The sequence below is a fragment of the Notamacropus eugenii genome, chromosome 3 (genome assembly GCF_028372415.1).
Source record: "Notamacropus eugenii isolate mMacEug1 chromosome 3, mMacEug1.pri_v2, whole genome shotgun sequence".
Lineage (NCBI taxonomy): Eukaryota > Metazoa > Chordata > Mammalia > Diprotodontia > Macropodidae > Notamacropus > Notamacropus eugenii.
This window is the reverse complement of record NC_092874.1, coordinates 17,822,479-17,844,462: the sequence shown is the minus strand read 5'-3', so window position 1 is coordinate 17,844,462 and position 21,984 is coordinate 17,822,479. Positions and strand designations below refer to the sequence as shown.

General features: G+C 40.3%; 1 protein-coding gene across 5 annotated transcripts in view; it reads left to right on the top strand.

Moving 5' to 3' along the window:
- SKAP2 (src kinase associated phosphoprotein 2) overlaps positions 1-21,984 on the top strand; it is a 185,076-nt gene that overhangs the window by 96,637 nt on the left and 66,455 nt on the right. For all 5 annotated transcript variants that reach the window (XM_072650988.1, XM_072650987.1, XM_072650986.1 and 2 more), the window contains 2 exons: positions 16,619-16,696; positions 20,234-20,317. In XM_072650988.1, coding sequence (XP_072507089.1) covers positions 16,619-16,696; positions 20,234-20,317 — 162 coding nt within the window. The remainder of the gene's footprint in view (positions 1-16,618; positions 16,697-20,233; positions 20,318-21,984) is intronic.

The following is a 21,984-nucleotide window of genomic DNA, read 5'->3' as shown; positions in this document are numbered from 1 at the left end:
GCTCTTTCTGGGTTCAAGACCACTTCCCCTTTTTCTTTGGGGTTTGCCCATGGGTGTTTTGACATTGTTGTCCTCTGCTGAGTTTGTGTCTTGATCTTCCCTGTCATGTAACTTTATGTGGTCAGATTCTTTTTTGGTTTTTTGTTCATCTCTTTTGACTTTTTTCCTTTCTTTTAAATTTGAGCCCTGCTTCTGGGATGGAAGGGGCGCTGTCTCAGGCTTCTTGTGCCAGGGGCTGCAGGCCCTGAGGCCTATGGGGGACCCTCCCATCTGGTGCTGTGCTGAGGGGTGGGTGAGGGGTGGCTGCCCCTGCTGGAGGGTCTGTCAGCTCACCTGGAGCTGATGTCTGGTGGGTACTGAGACTGGTAGAGTCTTTCTGTGTTTTCCCAGAGCTACACTGAAGCATGTGATGGTTCTTGGAGCTGGAGTCTGCCTATTTCCTAGTCTGTGCTGGGGTACATGGGGGTCCTGGTTGTCAGTGTTTACCTGTTCCCCTGCACTGGGGCCCAGGATCTCCCACTGGTTTGTGGAGGTGGGGCTTGCTGCTGGTTTGCTGGGACACTTCCTGTCCTGGACTGTGTTCCACTTTATTCAAGTGAGACAGACCTTTCTTAGTGATCTTCCAAGTTTCTTAGGCTTAACGATTGTTTTACCTTCTCTTTTTGCTGGTTCTGCTGTTCTAGGATTTTTTTTTGAGGTGCTATTTTATAGTTCTTTAGAGGTGAATATGAGAGAGTTATGGCAATTTACTGCTTCCTCTGCCATCTTGGTTCCTGGAAGACCCCCACAGCCATTTTCAAATCATCCCCCCACCCCAAATCCATTCTCATAACAAAGAAAACACATAAGCAGAAACACCAGTCACCGTATGATGTCTGGCCATGTATGGAACATTCTGTCCCTGTAGGCCCCCCCACCTCTTTTCCTTGAGGAAGAAGAGATGCTTTATTATTTGTTCTCCAGAATCTAGATTAGTCATTACAATGAAAATTCTTCAGAATTTAGCTTTTCTTAGTCTTCTTTGCATTGAAATAATTGTAGTCATTGTACATCTTAGGGACCTCCTTTTTACATGCTTTATCATCTTTCTCTGAATTCCTCACATTCCTCATTTCTTTTTTTTTAATAATATTATTCCCCAATTTCATGCCAAACCAATTTTCACTCTTTTTCCTCCAAAACTTTGAGTTCCAAGTCCCTCCCTTCCCCCACCCCAGACAGCATGGAACTTGATCCAGACCACACATGTGCAGTCATGTAAAGCATACCGCCACATACATTACAAAAATATTCCATTCCATTGGCATCCCTCAGTGTGGTCAGATATTCCCTCACTGATGTGTCTCTCTGTTCTTCTGGAGGCCCCGTTAATGCTGAGGACATCCTTGTTTTCCCCATGTGCCAGGCGATGCATGTCAGCCTCAGTCCTGACCATTTTTATGAGGAATTGGGTAACCCATTATTTCATATGGGGCAGTGAGATGGCTCGGTGGATAGAGCACCATCAGGCTTAGAGTCAGGAAGACCTGAGTTCAGCTTCAAATACTCTACTAGCTGTGTGACTCTGGGCAAATCACTTCACCCTGTTTGCCTCAGTTTCCTCATCTGTAAAATGAGCTGAAAAAAACTGAAGCAGCCGAACAACAAAACAAGCCAGAGTGAGGTGTGTGTGTGTGTGTGCGTATATTTATTTATTTCTCCAGCTGCATTCACAGGGAGACAGGAGACTTATCAGAGCTGGCAGTAAAGGAGCCGCTTCACCGTAGAAGGGGAGGCCAGAGGCTGGTGGGAGTGTCAGAGTGCTGAGTGGTAGCCCTGAGCAGATTTGTAAACTCGGGCTTCTTACTGTTGATTTGAGGCTTACTTTAAAACAAGGCCGATGTTTGTGCAGATTATCTTGACAGCAGCGCCCACATCAGTTGTCAGGCTGTGTTTAGCATGGGGAATTGTATTAATCTGCCATGGCTGGCATTGCAAGAGTCTGGAATAAATAGAGGGCTCAACCAAATGAAGAGGGATTAACTGTGTAGATTGAGGAAACTCTTCAATCACTGAACCGGTGATTTGACAAAGGATTAGCTGTTGCTTTTACAAATATTGATTACTGATTTGCTCCTCAGAATGGGTTGACATAGCTTGTTCAGTGTGGTATGGGCAGTGTGCATCATTCATCCCAATGGATTTGTCATGGGCATTATGGAAACTGACAGACTGATCACAGTCTCAGTAGCCAGTGCTGCTTTGGTGACAGTTGTAATAGCATTTCTATGGAAACTCCTGGTTTTTAGGAGTTTATAGTATGGCCATAAAATTTATTCCCACGTGGAACTTGGTATACAGATCTTTACACTAACCATTATTTTCATGCATATTACAAAATAAGTTAATATGAGGTCATTTATTTGAAAAATATCAAAAGTAAAACTGTTTATAGTATAGAAAAACTTTAGGCATATATTACTGTACAAGATACGTTGTCTAAGTAAATGGCTATGCCCCAAATGGCTGAGCTTGGGAATCAATCTATAGCCAAGGTCCTGCCTATTTTATGGGGGTTTCAGAAAATCCCTTAGCATTTTCCAAGATACCATTTCCCCCTTCCCCTTCTGTCTCCTTGTCTCCTCTCTACACCCCTGGCCCACCTGTACTTCCCCACTACCCTGTAGGTGACCAGAAGCTTCTTTGGAGCCTGTGATATTCCAGGACTCCCAGCTCTACAGCACCACTGAATGACTATGGGTGTTAGAAAGGGATGTTGTTTTGGGAGAAGCATATGGAGAGTGTGGTCATGGTTGTGCCAGGGAAACAACATCAACGATATAACCAGGGAGAGGTGGGCAGGAACAGGAGTGGAACTGATCCTGTGTAGAGAACAAGGAACATCTAGACCTTATTTGGGTTCCCTTGCTGCCTGAGCTGTGAGGAGATTGAGGAAGAGAGAGAGCCCTGATGTGCATACAGATCAATGCCTTTTTTCACTCGAGGGAAGAGATAAAGCTATATTCTTTTTGAAATATCTTATGAAATAAACTAAAAAATAAGAACCCAATGTTAAAATTTGGTTTAAGAAATGTTAGCACTCAGATTTATCACCGTGGATAGGAATTAGAATGATCTACATTGGAGTAATCTCTTCATATGACCTTTCAAAGAAGCTTTATAGTAGGTCATAGCCTGCTGGCATCCTCTGTCATTGGTGAATGGCCTACATGCCAACGTCAGCCTTTAACCACTAAAGGAGAGTTGGCAATGATGCAGTCAGTCTCATAGTACCAACTATATTATTAACAGGGGTAAGGCTAAGCAAGAAATACTTGTTTGTTCAAATTTTAAAGGTTATATTATTGAAGATGTGGGGGCTACTTATAGACTCGGATTCACTAGAAACTTAGTTTTTTTGTATGTAACCGCTGTTGCAAAAGCCTCTTTTCTAGAGGTTATGAAATTTAACATGATCTTTTTAAAAGCAGAGAAGCTAGAGGTGACTGTTTTAATTGTCTTTCTATGAGATGCTTCTCCCTATGAAATCCAAGATAGTGTAGACTGCTAACTTTGATTTATGGGGATCTATGACACTAATTGTGGAGAAGAAGAAAGAAGGTGCGGAGAAACCTCTCTCTTGTTCAGACTGTCTGGAGAGACTTTGAAGAGTGAAGGCTTGGGGAAAAAGGTGAAGAGATTACTTTTCTGGCAGGAGATACAAGATAAGATACAAAAGAGAGAAGACAAAGAGGAAAAAGATGGAGATCTATCTTTTGGAAACTATTTTAACCATTATCTTGGGAAGACGATTAAGAGACTTCTTGGGAAGAAAATTTGTTTCTCCTGAATAAACTGAGTGGTATGATGCGGTGTTGGCAGTAGACAAAAGTCAGCTGCAGTTACTATGAGCACTTCAGGTCACTGTGACCATCATCTTTTCATAGGTGGAATATTGTAAAGAACTATCTGTATCTTTGTTTTATCATTTATTTCATTGTTAATCAAGTACATATTTAATAACTTTATTATTTAATCCTAGGAAGTTTAAGGGAAGGAGGGAGGAGGAAAGAAGGGGGAGGGAGGGAAGGAGGGAGGGAGGGGGAGAGAGAGAGAGAGAGAGAGAGAGAGAGAGAGAGAGAGAGAGAGAAAGAGAGAGAGAGAGAGAGAAGTAGATGTTAGGAAATAAGGTTTCTTCTACTTATTAAATAAATAGTATTTGATGAACTGTGGTGGGGGATCTGAGCTTAGTTGATTAATTGGAAGATTTGTTGAAACTTTACTAATAGGAAATTTCTAAACACACCCTGGAGCACAGGATAATGAGATTAATTATGAGAACACCCAAGGCTGAAGTTTGATACACAGGTGATTCCATGAAACCTTTCTGTATCTGTAGGTTCAAAAGTAATTTCCTCTCCCTGAACTAATAACAACTAGCATGTACATAGCATTTTAAGGTTTTGTTTTTTAAAAAAGGCTTTGTTTATATTATATCATTTGACCTTCATGGTGACCTCCGAGGTAGATGCTGTTTTTTTCTCTATTTTAGAGATGAAAAAACTGAGGCTGAGAGTTTAAGTGGCTTGCCCAGGGTTACATAGCTGGTAAATAGAGAAGGCAAGATTTGAACTCAGGTCTTCCTGACTAACTAGTGCACCACCTACCTGCCTAATTAATTTTAAATGACTTGGAATTTTTTTTGAAACAGCAAAGTTCATCCTTTTCTAGCCTTTGTTTATGTGGGGAAAAGGTTAAAGTTTTAGTTGTATAATACAGTATTTAAATTTCTATGTTTGAATTACCTGAAATAATCTATTTAACTTTTAATTCAATTCATCATTCATGAAACACCTGCTGTGTGCCAGGCAGAATGTAAGGTTCTGGATATAGAAAGCCCTCTAAAAGCTTCCGTTGTCTTGGTAGATTTACCAAGTTTGCACAGATAAATTCAATTAATTTGAAGAACGAGAGCGTCAGCAACTGGATGTGGCAGGGGTGGGAGAGGAGAATTAGAGACATCTTGGACCCCAATTCTAAAATTGTATTTCTCTTTAAAAATCACATTTCTCCCGAGCCTCAGAACACTATCCCAGGCAGTTTCTCCCCAGCCCAAGGTCACAGCCTGTGCTAGCAAAACTTTTATCTCTTTTCCTGATACAGTAGCCAGTTGCACCTATAGAATTTGTTAGTCTGAACCAGCTGTGTCCTGGCTGAACTGGCTGTGTGTTGGGTCATAACGACATTTACTGCTCACTGACCAATCATGTATGTCCTAGACTTAGACATACGTATACTCCCTTATGTTTATGTTGTCTAACAAGACACTGATGAGAGTCCTTGACTGTAAGTTGGCTTAGTGATGTTTCAGGGCTAAAACCACACCTCCGTGCCCATCTTGGGCTATTTCTCAATGAATTCTGGGTAAAAAACCTGCACAATAGATACTAAAAGTGCATGTTCCTTTAAGAACTAACTACTCCCTAATCCCACCCTGAATCGTTTAGTTAGCATATTTGGCACATGTTTTACTATAGAATATCTTATATAAACTTTCCCTGTAGCCCTTTAAGATTGCAGGTTCTCTAAGAACTCTTGCCCGCTGAAAAGCATAATCTTTATCTTGACCTCAAGAGCGCTTAAGTCCAAGAATTCATTCCAGACAATCTGCCCCTGGTACTCTGGTCTTTTTGAGGGTCTAAACCGCGCCCCCCCATCACCTTCATTGAGAAGGTGGCGCTTGATCCCAGAAGAAAGCTAAGAACTCACATTTTACCTAAAACAGTAATACAAGTAACATTTATTTATAAATTCGATTTTTGTTGTTAGAAAAAAATACACAGGATACAAAAATTCAATTTTTTAAAATTTAAATAAAAATGTGTCCTCATGAGCAGGGGACTTCCAGAGCTTTTAAAGTCTCTGCCCACAGAATCAGCTGTTGGTGGGGCCTCCCCACCTGAGAAAGCTTTCTGTGTGGGCCTGGACCTAAGTCCCCAGGGCTGTTTTCCGTGGACTAACTTGGCCAAGCTGAGAGGGACCACATCTGTTGACATCAGCCAGTAAAGATGTCTAGTGTTTCACTTCTGATTTAGCCCTTTCTTTCTGATGATTTAAATCACGAGAGAAATCATTTTATTTACATTGATCCTATTCTACCAACACACTTTTTAACAAGTTTTCCTTTCATCAGATTAGTGATAGCATCAGTTCTCATTCATTTCAGTTGAGGAGAATCTGTTTCTAGAATTAGAATGCCAGTGAGATGTGGATTGAGAGCTAGGTTTGGAGGTGGGCTGAGAAATTTGGGTTCAAGGGCCATGTCTGACACTCATGTATGGACAGGCTTTGGGCTCTGGACAGGTCCTTCATGTAACCCTGTAAGATTGGAATGTGCAGAAAATGTGCCCATACACATTGGCAGAGGGAGTTTCTTTTTCTTTTTCTTTTAATTTTAATTTATTTATTTAACTTTTAACATTTATTTTCACAAAATTTTGGGTTCCAAATTTTCTCCCCATTTGTCCCCTCCCCCCACCCCAAAACACTGAGCATTCTGATTGCCCCTATCACCAGTCTGCCCTCTCTTCTATCATCCCTCCCTTCCCTTGTCCCCATCTTCTCTTTTGTCCTGTAGGGCCAGATAACTTTCTATACCCCATTACCTGTATTTCTTATCTCCTAGTGGCAAGAACAGTACTCGACAGTTGTTCCTAAAACTTTGAGTTCCAACTTCTCTTCATCCCTCCCTCCCCACCCATTCCCTTTGGGAAGCAAGCAATTCAATATAGGCCATATCTGTGTAGTTTTGCAAATGACTTCCGTAATAGTCGTGTTGTGTAAGACTACTATATTTCCCTCCATCCTATCCTGCCCCCCCATTGCTTCTATTCTCTCTTTTGATCCTGTCCCTCCCCAAGAGTGTTGACTTCAAATTGCTCCCTCCTCCAGAGGGAGTTTCTTTACCCACGCTTCCACCAAAAGAATTTCAGGTCTGGACCCTCCCTCCTCCCTCTCCCAAAGAGCTAAACTCAATTGCATTTGGTATTTTGAAATGAAAAATTTGCTCCATTGTTTGTAAGTCCATACCTTGACATATTTCAGTCAATTCTACTGCATTTTTTTCATGATAACTTATTTAAGTTTTTAAATTTTTATTTGAAGGATTTGTATATCTTTGCTGGTTTGGTATATTTTGATTTTTGCGTGTGTGAAAAATACCTTTAAAAAAAGAGTTTCATTTTGAGACAAGAAATCAGTCTCAAACAAATGATATTTCATGTCATCTACAAGAACTATACAGGAATTTGATTTTAGCAAGAGTTCCCTAAAGATGGGACATGAGGGTGCCAGTATTTCAATTTCTATGAGGGTTTCCTCAGTTTGATTTCTTGTTTCAGACTATGGATACTTCCAATGTCATGGAATAGGTGATATAATATTTCTTGTGTCTGTGATTCTGAATTGGAAGCTCCAAATTATCAGGTACAATAGCACCCTGTCAGTCAGGAGACCTTTGTAACACAGTTATTGAGGCTTTTTGTGTTTTGGTGAGAAATACAGAGTATATCAGAATTTATCATGAAAGGACACATACAGCATTGGATCTTGTGAATCCAATGGAAAGAGCATTGATCTTATAATCATGAGAAATCAGGATTTCTGTCCTGTCCCTGCCATACCCACAAGCATGTCACTTAATCTCTCTGTACCTCAGTTTCCATGTCTGTAGAACAGAGATATTGTTGTTTAGTTGTTTTCAGTTGTATCTGACTCTCTGTGACCCTGTTTCTTAGCATAGATACTGGAGTCGTTTGTCATTTCCATTTCCAGCTCATTTTACAGGTGAGGAAACTGAGGCAAGCAGGGTAAAGTGATTTGGCCAGAGTCACACAGCTCCAATATGTCTGAGAACAGATTTGAACTCAGGAAGATGAGTCTTCCTGACTCCAGGCCTGGCACTCCATCTACTGAACCACCTAGCTGCCCTTAAAATAAAGATAATAATACTTACTGTACCTACTTCCCTGCAGTGTGAGGTCAGACGAGATAATTTCAAATGAGATGACATATGTAAAGTCAGCTGCTGGTGTTCTTGTTCCCTTTAGGATACTGGAGGCAGAGTTTTGCCACTGGGTCAATTGGCCATGGAGGAGCCCTTGGAATCCTGCTGTCACTCACAGCTCTCTTTCTCTCTCCTCCCCGAAAAGATGACTTGCTGATTGATTGGTTGGTCTTCCTCTTTATTTATGCATTTATTTAGTTACTGATTTATTTATCCATTCATTCATGGAAAGGAGCAATGCCGTGCACCTGAGAATCTAGTATGTGGAGGAGCATTCCTTGGACCCTTTCTCCTTCTTTGCTAGGAGGGGAACTTTGAGCATACATAACAATCACTGCCTGTGGTAGGTGTACGAGCATCACAAGCTCAAAAGCAAATCCCTTCCAATTTGCCCCATTTTCATCCTTGCTGGAAGTGAGGTTCTCAGTTTCTGTCTTTCTGACTGGTATATTGTTTTCAGAGTTGCAAAGGCAGACTGTCCGTTAGTGATCACATCTCTGGAATCATTATTCTCCTTCCCTTTTTTACATCTTGCTAATTGCTCTGCACCTCTTCTAACTGGTCCAGACCTGTGATTTTATCTGACATAAGGAGCTTCCAGGCCAGAGAAACGAAACTCCCAGTCCTGTGGATTGACAACATTGCAGTGTAGTCTGAGACAGTTTCCTCGAGGCCCTGAGAGTGCATGGTTTCTCAACCAGCACGTGGGAAACCAGAGGTCTGCCTTTCTCCTTTTACTTCCATTCTCTTGCCAGCCCTTGGTCTCCATTTGTTCCTCATGTTTCTTTGCCTTCTGTACCTCTTCCTTCCTTCCAGTAAGGTTCTTCTTCCTTCTCTTCAGCTTCTCGTTGAGCCCTTCATCTTGATCTTTTCCTTCTCTGCCTCTTCCTCAGGTCATTCAGAACGAACCTTTCACCTCCTTTAGCCTGGCCCTTCTGCATCTTCTCTAGTCTTCTCAAATGTCTCCTTCCAAAATTCAACCTCTGGTCTCCTTTATCATTCCCAAGACCTTCAGACCACTCTGACAATTCTTTCTTTTCATTCTGCCTTCTTCTGATGCTCCTTTTACTAAGCATATTTCCCCTCCAGAAACCCAGAAATAGAATATTTATGTTCTACATGCTAGTTCATGTGTTTCTAATTTTGTTAAGTTTTCTTTTAAAAGTGGGCCACTTTGAATAAATTCTATGAACAAATACTATAAAATAAGGCTTATGTTTTGATATTTTTGCGTGCTAATCTGAATGGTTTTCTGGTTAAATTTTATGACACATGTGGGAACAAGATTGTGTGTGTCCCTGGATACTGGATGATACTTATTTCAGAGTTTTAAAAAATCCTTATAAAGTTGCTGAGTGCTGATGTTGGCAATGGAACTTTTATTTTAGCAAATATGGCTGTATATGTTTCTGTGTATCCATCTCCCTGGTGATTCTGTAGGTGTCAGCTGCTAGACGGCCCATTAGATCTAGTTGGCTTCACCCATGCTTCATGTCCATTCATTTGGCCATCTTTTTCAGCTTGTTTTTGCCAAGTGTATGATCCCTCTCCCATTTCTACCTCTTTCTCTTGAACCACTATCTAGTCGCTGTTATTACTACTTGAAAAGTTATGTCTTGGTATACAGAGTTTTTCTTGGTGTACTGTTTTCCAGTTTGGCAGAAACTAGGTATAGACCAACATCTCATACCACATACCAAGATATGGTCAAAATGGGTATATGATTTACACATAAAGGGTGACACCATAAGCATATTAAGAGAGCATGGAATAATGTAGCCAGATTTATACATGAGGGAAGAATTTAAGACCAAAGAAAATATAGAGAGCTTTACAAAATGTAAAATAGACAATTTTTGTTATATAAAATTAAAAAGATATGCACAAAACAGAGCCACTGCAACCAAAATTATAAGGAAAACAAAAAAAAATTTAGCAACAAGTATCTCTGATAAAGATCTCATTTCTCAAATATATAGAGAACTGAGTCAAATTTATAAAAATTCAAGTCATTTCCCATTTGATAAATGGTCAAAGGATATTTATAGCAACTCTTTTTGGGGGGACAAAGAATTGGAAATCAAAGGAATGCCCATAGATTGGGAAATGGCTAAATAAGCTGTGGTATATGATTGTAATGGAATATTATTGTGCTATAAGAAATGACAAGTAAGTCTTCCCTAAATCTGAAACCAGAGAAAGAACTGATATTGACTGAATACAGACTAAAGCATATTTTTCACTTTCATTTTTTTCTTTTATTTGAGCCTTCTTATACAAAATGACTAATATGGAAATGTTTTACATAATTGCACATGTATAACCTATATCAGATTGCTTACTGTGTGAGGGAGTGGGTAGAGGAGGGAGGTATAGAATTTGGAACTCAAAACTTTAAATAAAATATTTAAAAATTTTAAAAAAAGATTATGTCAATCAACTTCCCCCTGGCTCTCCTCACCATCCCTGTGACTTCCTAAACCAGCCACTCATTCCTGTTTATCTTCAGCACTTAGCACAATACTTGGCATATAGTAGGAACTGACTCTAAGTCATTGTTGACTTGACGTTTCCTATTCTGTTACTTCTCTGCATCAATCCGTCTCTCTCCAAGCATTTTTGTTTTCTTCACATTCATTGTTTCTTATAGTACAGCCATTCTCCATTACATTTATCTACCACAGTTTATAGCTTTTCCCTGGTGATGGGCATCCACTTTGATCCCTGTTCTTGCTTCCTCATTTGTGAGTATGTAATACGAAGCTGTAGTAAAAGCCACGAGAGATCTAGTACTTCCTTTAATTCTTTGAATGACAGAAAGGGGAAAATGCTTTGCAATGTAGCTTTTTTCATTAAGAAAGGTATTTTTTTTCGAGGAATAATGAGGTAGTAATCACTCAGAATTCTGCTTTTCTCAGATGATAACTGAAACATTGTATCCAGCGCTGGGCATCCCAGATGTTTTAAAGTTTAACTTTTAGTTTTGTTTTTAGTTTTTCAACATCCATTTCTATAAGATTTTGAGTTCTAAATTTTTTCCCACTCCCTCTGCTCTCCCCTTCCCAAGATGTCATGCAGTCTGATATAGGCTATACATGTACAATCATATAACACATTTCCACATTAGTCATTTGTAAAGAAGATTTAGAACCAAAGGGAAAAACCACAAGAAAAAAGAAAGCAAGGGAAAATAATATGCTGCGATCTGCATTCAGACTCCATAGTTCTTTTTCTGGATGTGGATGACATTTTCCATCATGAGTCTTTTGGAGTTGTCTTACTTCCTTGCATTACTGAGAAGAGCTAAGTGTTAAGTGGTTGTTACTGTGTACAGTGTTCTCCTGGTTCTTCTCAGTTCACTCAGCATCAGTTCATGTAAGTCTTTCTAGGTTTTTCTGAAGGCTGCCTGCTCGTAATTTCTTATGGTGCAATAGTATTCCATCACATTCATATATAACAACTTGTTCAATCATTCCCCATTGATGGACACCCCCTCAATATCCAATTCTTGGTCACCACAAAAAGAGCTTTAGCAGTTGAGTTTACAAAGCTACTACACACACATACCCATATCTGTCTGTAGAGAGTTTCCCCTCCTTTAAATAACACAAGTAGCCAACATTGTAGGGTAAGGGATACTTAGAAATATACTTGTTCCAATAACTGGGCCCAGTAGGGAGTGTTATGGGTAGAGGGAGAGTCTTAATCCTGAATTTTTCTGCCTTTGTTGATTTAAGTTAAGCTCGTAAAATTATTTAATATTCCATAGTTCTTTATATGTTGTTCCTTTATTTTAACTTCCCTCTTGGTAACAAGGTTCACTTGGAAGTTGAGAACAGTTTTGTTTGCATCTCTTATTTTCCTGTAGTATGAATTGAAAGAAACATCCTTGATTATATCATGTCATAGATAAAGTATTGGAAGTTTCTTAGCCCTTTAAGGATTCCCATTTCAGACTGGTTTTATTTATGCTGTTAATAAATCATTCTGAAATGTTTGCTAATGAAAAGAATAAACTCATCACAAACAAAATCATAGTTTATAGAAACAGTATTTGAAAATATTCTAAAATAAACTAGCTTTTCTTTGTACTCTTAGAAATATGAATTTGTAGTTGAAGGAAAGGAAGTTAATGAATTTAGCTTTAATTGTATCTATGACTTCCCACTTCTATCCTCCATTTCCACTGCAGTAGTCAATTTTTCAGTTACTGATGTGTCCCATCTAAGACTTTTTGTAGGTTTTCATGGTCTTTAAAAACAACAGCAAAAAAACCCATCCTTACTTTATTTTTTAAAGATTACAATATTAATAGTCCAGTATTAAATGTACTAAAAGTACATTTAAATACTAGAGAAGTATTCTGGCAAACACTGAAATAATCTCCCTGCAAAGTACTTTCCCTGAAAACAGTTCTGCAGAGTCATCTTACATGGATGATTATGAGTGATGGTACATTAACAATCTCTTAAAAGACATTTTTGCTAACTGAAAATTGATTTCCATTAGACCTAGTAGAAAATGACATAAATTCTAGATTTTAAAATGTTCAGCAGTGTTTATGAATAATAATGTTCATCATTATGAGTAATAACAGTATTTATTGTCATATTACTTAAAGTATCATATATTTGCTATTAGGCAGGTAGTTATGTATACTGCTTTTATTCATTCATTCAACAAACCAGGCCAGGAAATATCCTGATTTATATTATAGTTAATAAACACATAATGTTTTCCAAATGATACTGCTATTGATGATGGCACTTGCAATTATACTTTTTGAAAGATACTTTGTTGACATGTTAGTGATTTGCCAATCTGTGTTTGGGAAATAGTAAGTCCTTAATAAATGCTTGTTGGTTTGAAAAATGGGAATGGGAAAGTGTAAAACTCCTGTTGGTTGAGGGTAGATGGGCTAAAAGGAGATATTCCAGGATTTTGTAATGTGAGGTTATGAAAAATTTCATGACTCATTTGACCTTTTATTTAAGTACTTAGACGTTTGATTGCTTAGAGAATTTTTAATAAGGCTTTATTGGAAATTAATACCTTAAGCATCTGGTTAACTTAGCCATTTTAAGAATACTATTCTTAATTTTAGCAACTTCATAATTTCCCATGGCAAAGTAAATACTCTATCAAGGACTTAAAAAAAAGTTAGTAGGAGTGGAAGTGAATATGTGTTGTCAGAAAAAAGGATGTGTTTGAGAACTTCTCGTAGGAATCAGTCAGCTTCACAGTCTTTCTTATGGTCTTATTGTGGATAGACTCTTACCAACCATCGGACGTGGCTAAGAGGAAGTGTAATTTACTTTGTCTTAGATGATTAAGTATGTTAAGTTGTATTGGCAGCATTCTGAATTCAGGGACTCCATGTGCAAACTCCAGGCCTTCTCTCCCCCTATCCCTGGAATTCTCTCTCTGCTCCTCTCTGCCTCCTGACTTCCCTGGCTTCCTCCAAGCCTCTGCAGGAAGCTCTTCCCAATCCTCCGTAATTCTAGTGCCTTCTCTGTCTTAATTATTTCTCATTTGTCCTGTGCGTAGTATGCTGTCTTCTTTGTTACCTCATGAGCCTCTCAAACACTGAGACTCTTTTGCCTTTCTTTGTATCCTCTGCATTTAGCACAGTGCCTAGAGCTTAGTAGGAGCTTAATAAATGTTTTATTGACTGAATGCAGTTTTAGGCTTTAATATAAAATATTCCAGAGCAATTAGTAGAAACCTTAAAGTTTATGAATAGCCAGCAATTTTAACCACTTAGTAGGAAAGTTCCGAAATGGCCTCTCCAAGCAGATTGCCAGCTAGTAAAGGAAAGAACACTGTGTGATGCACCTTCTGTATCCTTTCAGCACCTTGGACAGAGATGGATATGCATTAGGATCCCCAGGGAGCCTTATTTTGACATATTCTTATGCCTCAGTGTCACTCCTACAATCTTATACTTGTGGGTTTCTTTTTTAACTTAAATTGTAGAGTTTTATGGAATTTCTGAGTTGGAAGGGACCTTATTGGCCATGTGGTCCAGCCCATACCTGAAACAGAATCTCTTCTACAACATTCCTGAGCAGTGTTCATCCAGCCATTGCTCGAGGTCCTCCAGGAATGAAGAGCTCTTCCCCAATAGCGGCCCATTGTGCTGTGAAATAGTTCTGATTATTAGGAAGATTTCCCTCAGTATCACGCCTGCAAATCTTACTTGTCTGATTGCTCATTGTTCTTTTCCATTCCCAAAAGCCATTGTGATTACCTTGTTTGGGTGTCCAGGATTTCTTTAAATTACTTTTTTAAAAAAACTTTCTTGATTTTCTGTTCTGTGAGGTGATGCTGCTTAGCCTTTTCCACTATCCTCCTCTGTAAGATTTCACACATGAGTTTATGTGAGAAACCAGGGGTACTTTTGGCTGCAGGATCTTTCTGGTAGGCAAACAATTTAAATGATTGCCAACAAAATTAACTTTCCTTTAACTTTCCTTGTTTATGGCAATTGACTTATAGAGATTATATTTCTGAATGGAATTTTTATAAGCAACATCAGTGTTATTTTTCTGTCCTCTTCCCATTTTTAATGTCAGTAATTTAAAAAAATCAGGTTGAAGTTATTTTTAACTGCTTGCCATGTTGTTCTTTTTTTCTTTAATCTCTGTGATAATTTTGGTTCTTTTGCTCTAACGAGTTGGTGGCCAGAGTGTCCACATGCATCTGATTCAAGGATGACTCCTGGATCCGTAATGAGTTACTGCCTTGGTTCCTGTTTTGTGATTTTCCCATGAGATCACTGTGTTAGGTAACTTTAGATTATTTTCTCAAAGATAGTACGTGGTCCTGGTGCACACATCTGACTTTATGGCAGTGCACACACTTTGGACTGGCCTCTTCACCCATTCTCATCGTTGCATTGAATCACCAGATCTCAGAGGATGTGAAGATTTAATTTGGAAGGTCTTAGCAAGTTTTCAGCAGAGGTTTCCTGCCTCCTCATCTTTTGTAACAAATGTTGATATCTATATTACAATGTGTTTGGTGGTCATATTTTCATAATACATACATACATACATATATACAATCTGTATATACAAACATGCATATATACACAAATATATATACACATACATATATCCACATCCATACACATAGCTATCCACCTCATGAGCGCTACAATAAGAGATGACCAAATGAAAACCTGCCCTGCCAACTCCTTTATTTGTCTCTCCAAGGAGAGCCTGTGAGCTACCCATGCATTCAACTTGTTTTATTTATAACAGCAAGATTTTTAAGACTGATGCAACTTATTTTCTTGAGGAATGTATTCAGTTGCTAGCCACTAGACAAGCGTTTCAAATTTGGAGTACCAAGAGCCACATCACTGTTGGTATGTGGTCTCAGGACTGAGGGATTCTTAGTCTCCTTGGCCCCTTTCTCACCCACTCTGCTGCCATCACTATAGAATGAGAGAAGGCTCCAGTACTGATGGCCATTTTATGGGTTTCTTTGAATCATACACAAAAAATGTATCACCATGTGGAGAGGTGATGAGCCTCTCTGTGTTTAAGGAGGCCCATTGTTGGAAAGCAGATGTGTTCTGTTGCCAAGATTGTACTTGAAGTTTCTAGCATGGTGAAATCTGCCGGAGCTTGTGTTCCATTGGTTGGCATGGACTTTGAGAATGAGTCACCTCCGTGCCCCAGTGAGGTACCTGGTGTGGAGTTTGGGGAGCTCTCATGGAATGGTAGTAATGATGGAATCCTAGGATGAGCCCAGATCTGACCATGCGATGCCCTTTCTTCTGGCCCATCCTCTAGGCTCAAAGATAGGACCCACCGGGAGCTCTGACAATCCCTTACAACCCTTCCCCAGCTTGCCTTTCCAGCCTTTTTGGCCAGGCCTCCTCTCTGGCTCTCTTTGTGTCCAGCTCAGTCGGCCTTCTTTCTGCCCTCGCTGGCCACTTAGTAAATCATTACTAATTGGCCAAATGTATTTGTTTAAAATGTCTTCTTTTTCTCTCAACAGTGCCAGCTCAGAGGCAGAGCTAACACACAGTTGGGCTAACTTGATTTTTGTTTTAGCATTATAGCGCAAGGCTTAGAGCACTGCTGAGCATTAACTCTTGAGATAAATTGTGTTCACCTGTGCTTATTTTAGCATCTTCCTTCTACCCTAAGAAATACACAGAGTTACATACAAGTACAGGTACAAAGAAGGAAAATGTGGGATTTTGTTTACAGTTCCTGGCTCCATTTTCTGGAACTTGTTCTTTACTTCCAAAATGATGTCTTTTAGCAAAAGTCTGGCTGCAGTCCTCTGCTTCGAGAGTATAAAATGAAGCAGAACCTGTTTTATCTATCATCACATTCCTTTCTAATATCACTATAGTTTCTAGCACCATTTTTTTTTCAAGCAGATAAGCTGGAGCACAATAAGTTTTGCTATTGAGGCTGAGGGAGCCAGGATGTAGAAGAAACTAGGCTAGCAGACTTGGCTGTGTATAAGTTTGGTCATTAAAATGACATTACATAGAATTGGGTTAGGCATTTGGGTTTATTACCTAAATATTTATTTTTTTCTCTCTTTCAGGAAACCAGTTTCCTCCAATTGCAGCACAGGACCTTCCATTTGTCCTGAAGGCTGGCTACCTGGAGAAACGGAGAAAAGGTAAAGTCCAAGGCTCCAGGAGAGACCATTGGGAAGAATGTGGTCCTCTCCTTGGCACTCCTTAGGGACTGAAGTTTTCCTGAGTGAATGAGCAAAGACTCTGGGGGGACACGATCAACACCAGAAGCTCATCCTTCAGTTATTTTTTTGAATATCCACAGTCAGATGCATTTTTAGTTTTAGATCTTTGTGAGTGGTTTAGCATTTGTTTGCTGCACATTAGATGAAAGGGTTACGGCACATGTCCTGCCCCCCAGCTCTGCATCCAGTGCTCAGCACCCAGTGGGCACTTGAGGACCTCACCCGATGTTTATTGTGTCATGGCGGCCATGGTCTGTGTCAAACAGGGGAGATTGCTCACCATTGTATGTATCTATTGCAGTGTTCTCCTCTGGCTCTGATAATTGGTGTTAGCCAGAAAGTCTCATTCTTTTAATACCCATTTATAATAGGAAAATGAAAAATGGAAGGATTATTATGATAATGGTGGAAATGAAAAATGGAATGTCTCCTCTTATTGTGTGCCTCTGAATGGGCCCCTTTGGCCCTTTCTGTCAGAATCTGCTTCACCTTATTAGCTTTTGCAAGGGGAGAAGTCACAAATCCTCAGAGCTGAACAGGACCCCAGAAGCCACTGAAGTACATCAGTCCCTGCCCAGGCCTGCCCTCTCCAGCTGACCTGCCTGACTCGGAGGGGCCCCTTGGTGCAGTGGGGCACAGTGTGCCTGCTGCCAACTTTCATCCATTGCTTGTAGCTTGGTTTTTCTAGCACTAACCCAGCACCTCGCACATTGTTGCTGTTCAGTTGTTTCAGTCATGTCCGACTCTTGGTGACCCCATTTGGGGTTTTATTGGCAGAGATGCTGGAGTGGTTTGTCATTTCCTTCCCCAGCTCATTTTACAGATGAGGAACCTGAGGCAAACAGTGCCCAGGGTCACACAGCTGGTAAATGTCTGAGGACAGATTTGAACTTAGATTTTCCTGACTCCATACCCAGGTCTCTATCCACTGTGCCAGCTTGCTGCCTCAACCTTGTACATAGTAGGCACTTAATATGCAAGCACAGTTTGTTGTTATGAAGATGAGAAAAGTGGCCAAACTAGGCCACGTCCTCCTAGGGGGGTACCAGTGACACACAAGGGACTTGAGACAGGGAGGTTATTAATGACTTGAAAAAACATTAAACTTGGTTTTACCAGAGCTGCTGTCACCAAAAAGTGTCAGTGCCTCCCCAAATCCCATGAGCCTGACATGCTGCCATTCCCCCTTGCTCACTCTGTACTGACCCCTTCTCATTGTGTGGTTCTCTGACCCTGGTATTCCAGGAAGGCCACGTGAGGGGATATGTCCTTGGACGAGCATCCCTTATCCTCTCTCTTTTTAAGTTGTATGGAGGTCAGCCTTGACCAGTCTGTCTCCTTACTGACCCCTGTGCAATCTTTCCTCTGCCCAGTCGTTTTCTTGATAATTAAAAAAAATTATTAATAGTTTTATTTTTATAATACCTTCCATCTACTCTGCACGTATCCTGTATGGCCTATTTCTACCCATGTTGTCTTCTTTGTTAGATTGTAAACTCCCTGAGGGCAGGGCCTGTTCTTGCCTTTTTTTTATACACCCAGTACTTAGTACAGTGGGGTGTAGCGTATGTCCAGGGAGGACCGGTACCTTTGGTGTGATGGCTGCTGAACTCTTTTCCAGCTCTTTCCAACTTTGGTGTCCACTTGTTCCACCTAACTGTCACCTGTGGCTCCAAGAAGCTGCAGCATGCACGGTGGCCACACCCTGGTAAACCATTTTAGCAGATGGGCCAAACCAGGTTGAGGGTAACCAAGGGTTCTCAAACCCGTTGGTGAGTTAGGAGGATGTCTGCCCCAAGCATGTGAAGACTTCCTCTGGTGGAATGGGCGGATGAGAACAACTTGTTCTAATGGCCATGAAGGCAGATGAAGCAGGCGATGTGGAGCACTTAGAGCTTAGTTAGACACTGAAGATCCCAAAGTCATCCACTGCATCCTGAGCCATCACCAGTCATCTTGACTTTGTCCTATCACTGGACTATGATGACTCTGGAGGAGAGAGTGAGGCTGACGACTTCGTGCAACTCTCCCTCAGTTAAATACAATTTTCACATGAATCAAAAGACATCACCCATACTATTTCACTATTATGCCTCAAAGACCTGTGGCGATAGGCAAGTGATGAAGTAGCAGGTGTGAATACACAGGGAGCTGGAGTCACAACCCTGCACACAGGTGGCCCAGGCCATAGGGTCATTTCTCACTGGAAGCAACAGTGGGACTTGGCAGCCCCCTGGATGTCTGAGCATCCTATTAAGAATCACACTGCTCACCTCCCGGTGTGAGGAGGGGGGCTAGAAAAGGCACCCTAAGCATTGTCTGCTTACCCAACCCTGGCCTGATTACTGCAGCAGGTGGGGAATCCCACTATGCAGTTGAAACACAAAAAAAATGTACAAAATATATAAAAACATCTGCAGAGATGATTGCACTCACCATCAGCACATGGAACGTACTCACATTAATAGACAACACAAAATCCAGTAGACCTGAAAGAGAAACTGCTCTTGTTGCAAGAGAACTCAACAGGTATCGTATTCAAATAGCAGCCCTGAGTGAAACAACGTTGGCAAATGAAGGCCAGCTTACTGAAGTTGGAGCTGGATACCCCTTTTTCTGGAGTGGACACAGTGAAGGGGAGCACCGTGAAGCTGGTGTGGGCTTTGCAATCAAAATCAGCAAGCTGGTATGCCTACCAAAAGGAGTGAATGACAGGCTCATGACAATGCGATTGCCACTCACAGGAAGTCACCATGCCACCATCATCAGTGCCTATGCTCTCACCATGACAAACCCTGATGAAATCAAAGAAAAATTTTATGAAGACCTAGAGACCTTTATCGTCAATGTGCTAAAAGAGGACAAGCTTATAATTCTGGGTGACTTTAGTGCTGGAGTAGGCTCAGACTACCAGACTTGGCAGGGAGTTCTAAGGAGGAATGGAGTTGGAAACAGCAACAGCAGTGGTCATTTACTGCTGAAAACTTGTGCATCTCATGACCTTTTATCACCAACACTGTCTTCTGCTTACCTGAATGCAATAAGACTTCATGATGCACCCTCGCAGCAAACACTGGCATCTAAGAGATTATGTGATTGTAAGGAGAAGAGACAGACAAGATGTGAGAGTGACAAAGGCAATGTGTGGTGCAGAGTGCTGGACTGATCATAGACTTATCCTTTCCAAGCTAAATATTCACGTTCATCAAAAGCGCTGCCCCCAGGGCAAAATGACTACCAGAAGAATTAATGACAACAAATTAGAGTTCTTCTCTGAGCCTGAACAGTTTGAGGCTGACTTGGAGAGGGAGTTGAGCCAACACACAGTTGGCAACAGTGGAACAGAAAAGGAGTGGGCAGCTCTCAGAGATTTTGGTGAAAAAATTGAGAACTGATGGACAGTAAATACATATAGTTTATCTTCTCTGAAAATGTTTTCTTTTATCTTTATTTCAGATCACAGCTTCCTGGGATTTGAATGGCAGAAGCGTTGGTGTGCTCTTAGCAAAACTGTTTTCTATTATTATGGAAGTGACAAAGGTACTCATGATTGTTAAATTGTGATGCATTATGACCAAATGGAATCGTTTCATTTATTATGTGCTCAGTGAGCATGAATTCATTCATTTATTTATCCATTTATTAATTTTAAGGTACAATTTATCAAGAAGCTAAAGGCCTTAGTGCAGATTGCGGTTTATGGGCTGGGGGTTTTTTTCCCCAGCCTTCTATACTATCAAGTTCTTGGCCCTTAGTAAAGCCCGAGCATTAGCTGATTTGTGTGATTTCGAATCCTGTCGGGAGATTTAGAGCTGTCCTTCCCCTTGGACAAGGACACATACACAAATACACATTCATATGTATATTTTATCAGCAGGAGAATGTAAAATTCTTGGAATTTTGGGACCACAGGCTGAGGTGGGGGAGGAGCACTAGAATTTATATTGTTTAGCAAAGAAGTGAATAACGGAATTAATATTTTATTAACCTTTGTAGCTATATCATCATTTTTCAAGCTTCATAGCATTGAAATATGTTATGCATAGATTGGTTTGTTTATAAAATGATCATGTTTAGTACATTATATCTAAAATATATTTTAGAATGATTACAAGATCACTTAGTGGAATTTACTTCTAAATACTTGAATTGAATAGGGGAAGGAAAATAGAGGGAGTAAGCATTTATATAGCATCTCTTAGGCATTTACGATAACCATCTGACAAATATTCTCTCCTTTGATCCTCACAACAACCCCAGATGGAGGTGGTATTATTACCCCCATTTTACAAATAAAGAAACTGAGACAAACAGGTTACGTGACCTGCCCAGGCTCACACAGCTGGGAAGTCTCTGCGGTCAGATTTGAACTCAGATTGAACTCTCTTGTATGCCAGGCCCAGCATTCTATCCACTGCCTTTAAAAATGGGATATAATTTGCTAAACTTTAAGAAATAATCTAATATTCTACTTTTTGCTGCTTTTGAGAACCGGGATAAAGTTGGAGAATAGAGACAGCCAGTTAATATTACAGTGAAAATAGAAAAAAAATTCTTTTTTACAGTCTGCACATTGCTGAGCCAATATTGGAAAGCTCCCATGTTTTACTGAAAAGTAAAACAACCCCCCCAAGAAAAAAAACTCACTGAAAATAGTTTTTGCTTCCGGAACCTTGCATTAACACTAGATCAGACTTTATTTTCAAGCTTCTAAGTGTTTGCCATGAAATTCTGAAGGTGTGTATACATCTGGTTTTTGAGTCTTTGAGGTGTCTCTTTACATAGCTCTTATCCTGTGGCAGAAAATCCTGGTAATATTCGGAAGTCATTGAGAAATGCTGACTGTGGCCTAGTGGTCACCTCTTCTGTGAGGCTTGCATAAAGATCAGTCAGTATTGAATCCATAGAGTGTTGTTAACCATGCTTAGTGACTAGATACCAATGACAGAGGTTATATTTTAGACCGGTACTTAGGCCTTCCCTGCTACCCTCCCTAGCTCTCCCTTCTCCCCACTCTGCTCTTGAAGGCGTCTGCTGCTGCCAGTAAACCCAGGAACCTATGGAAGAAATTAGGTGTGGTTCTTATCCTGGCTTTAATGGCCGACTATGTGAGGGGAAACCAAGAAAATGATGTGAGTGGGTATGGTCTAACTTAGACCTAAGGACAGGGCCACCGTGTGGCTCACAGAGTGTTAGTGTTATAGAAG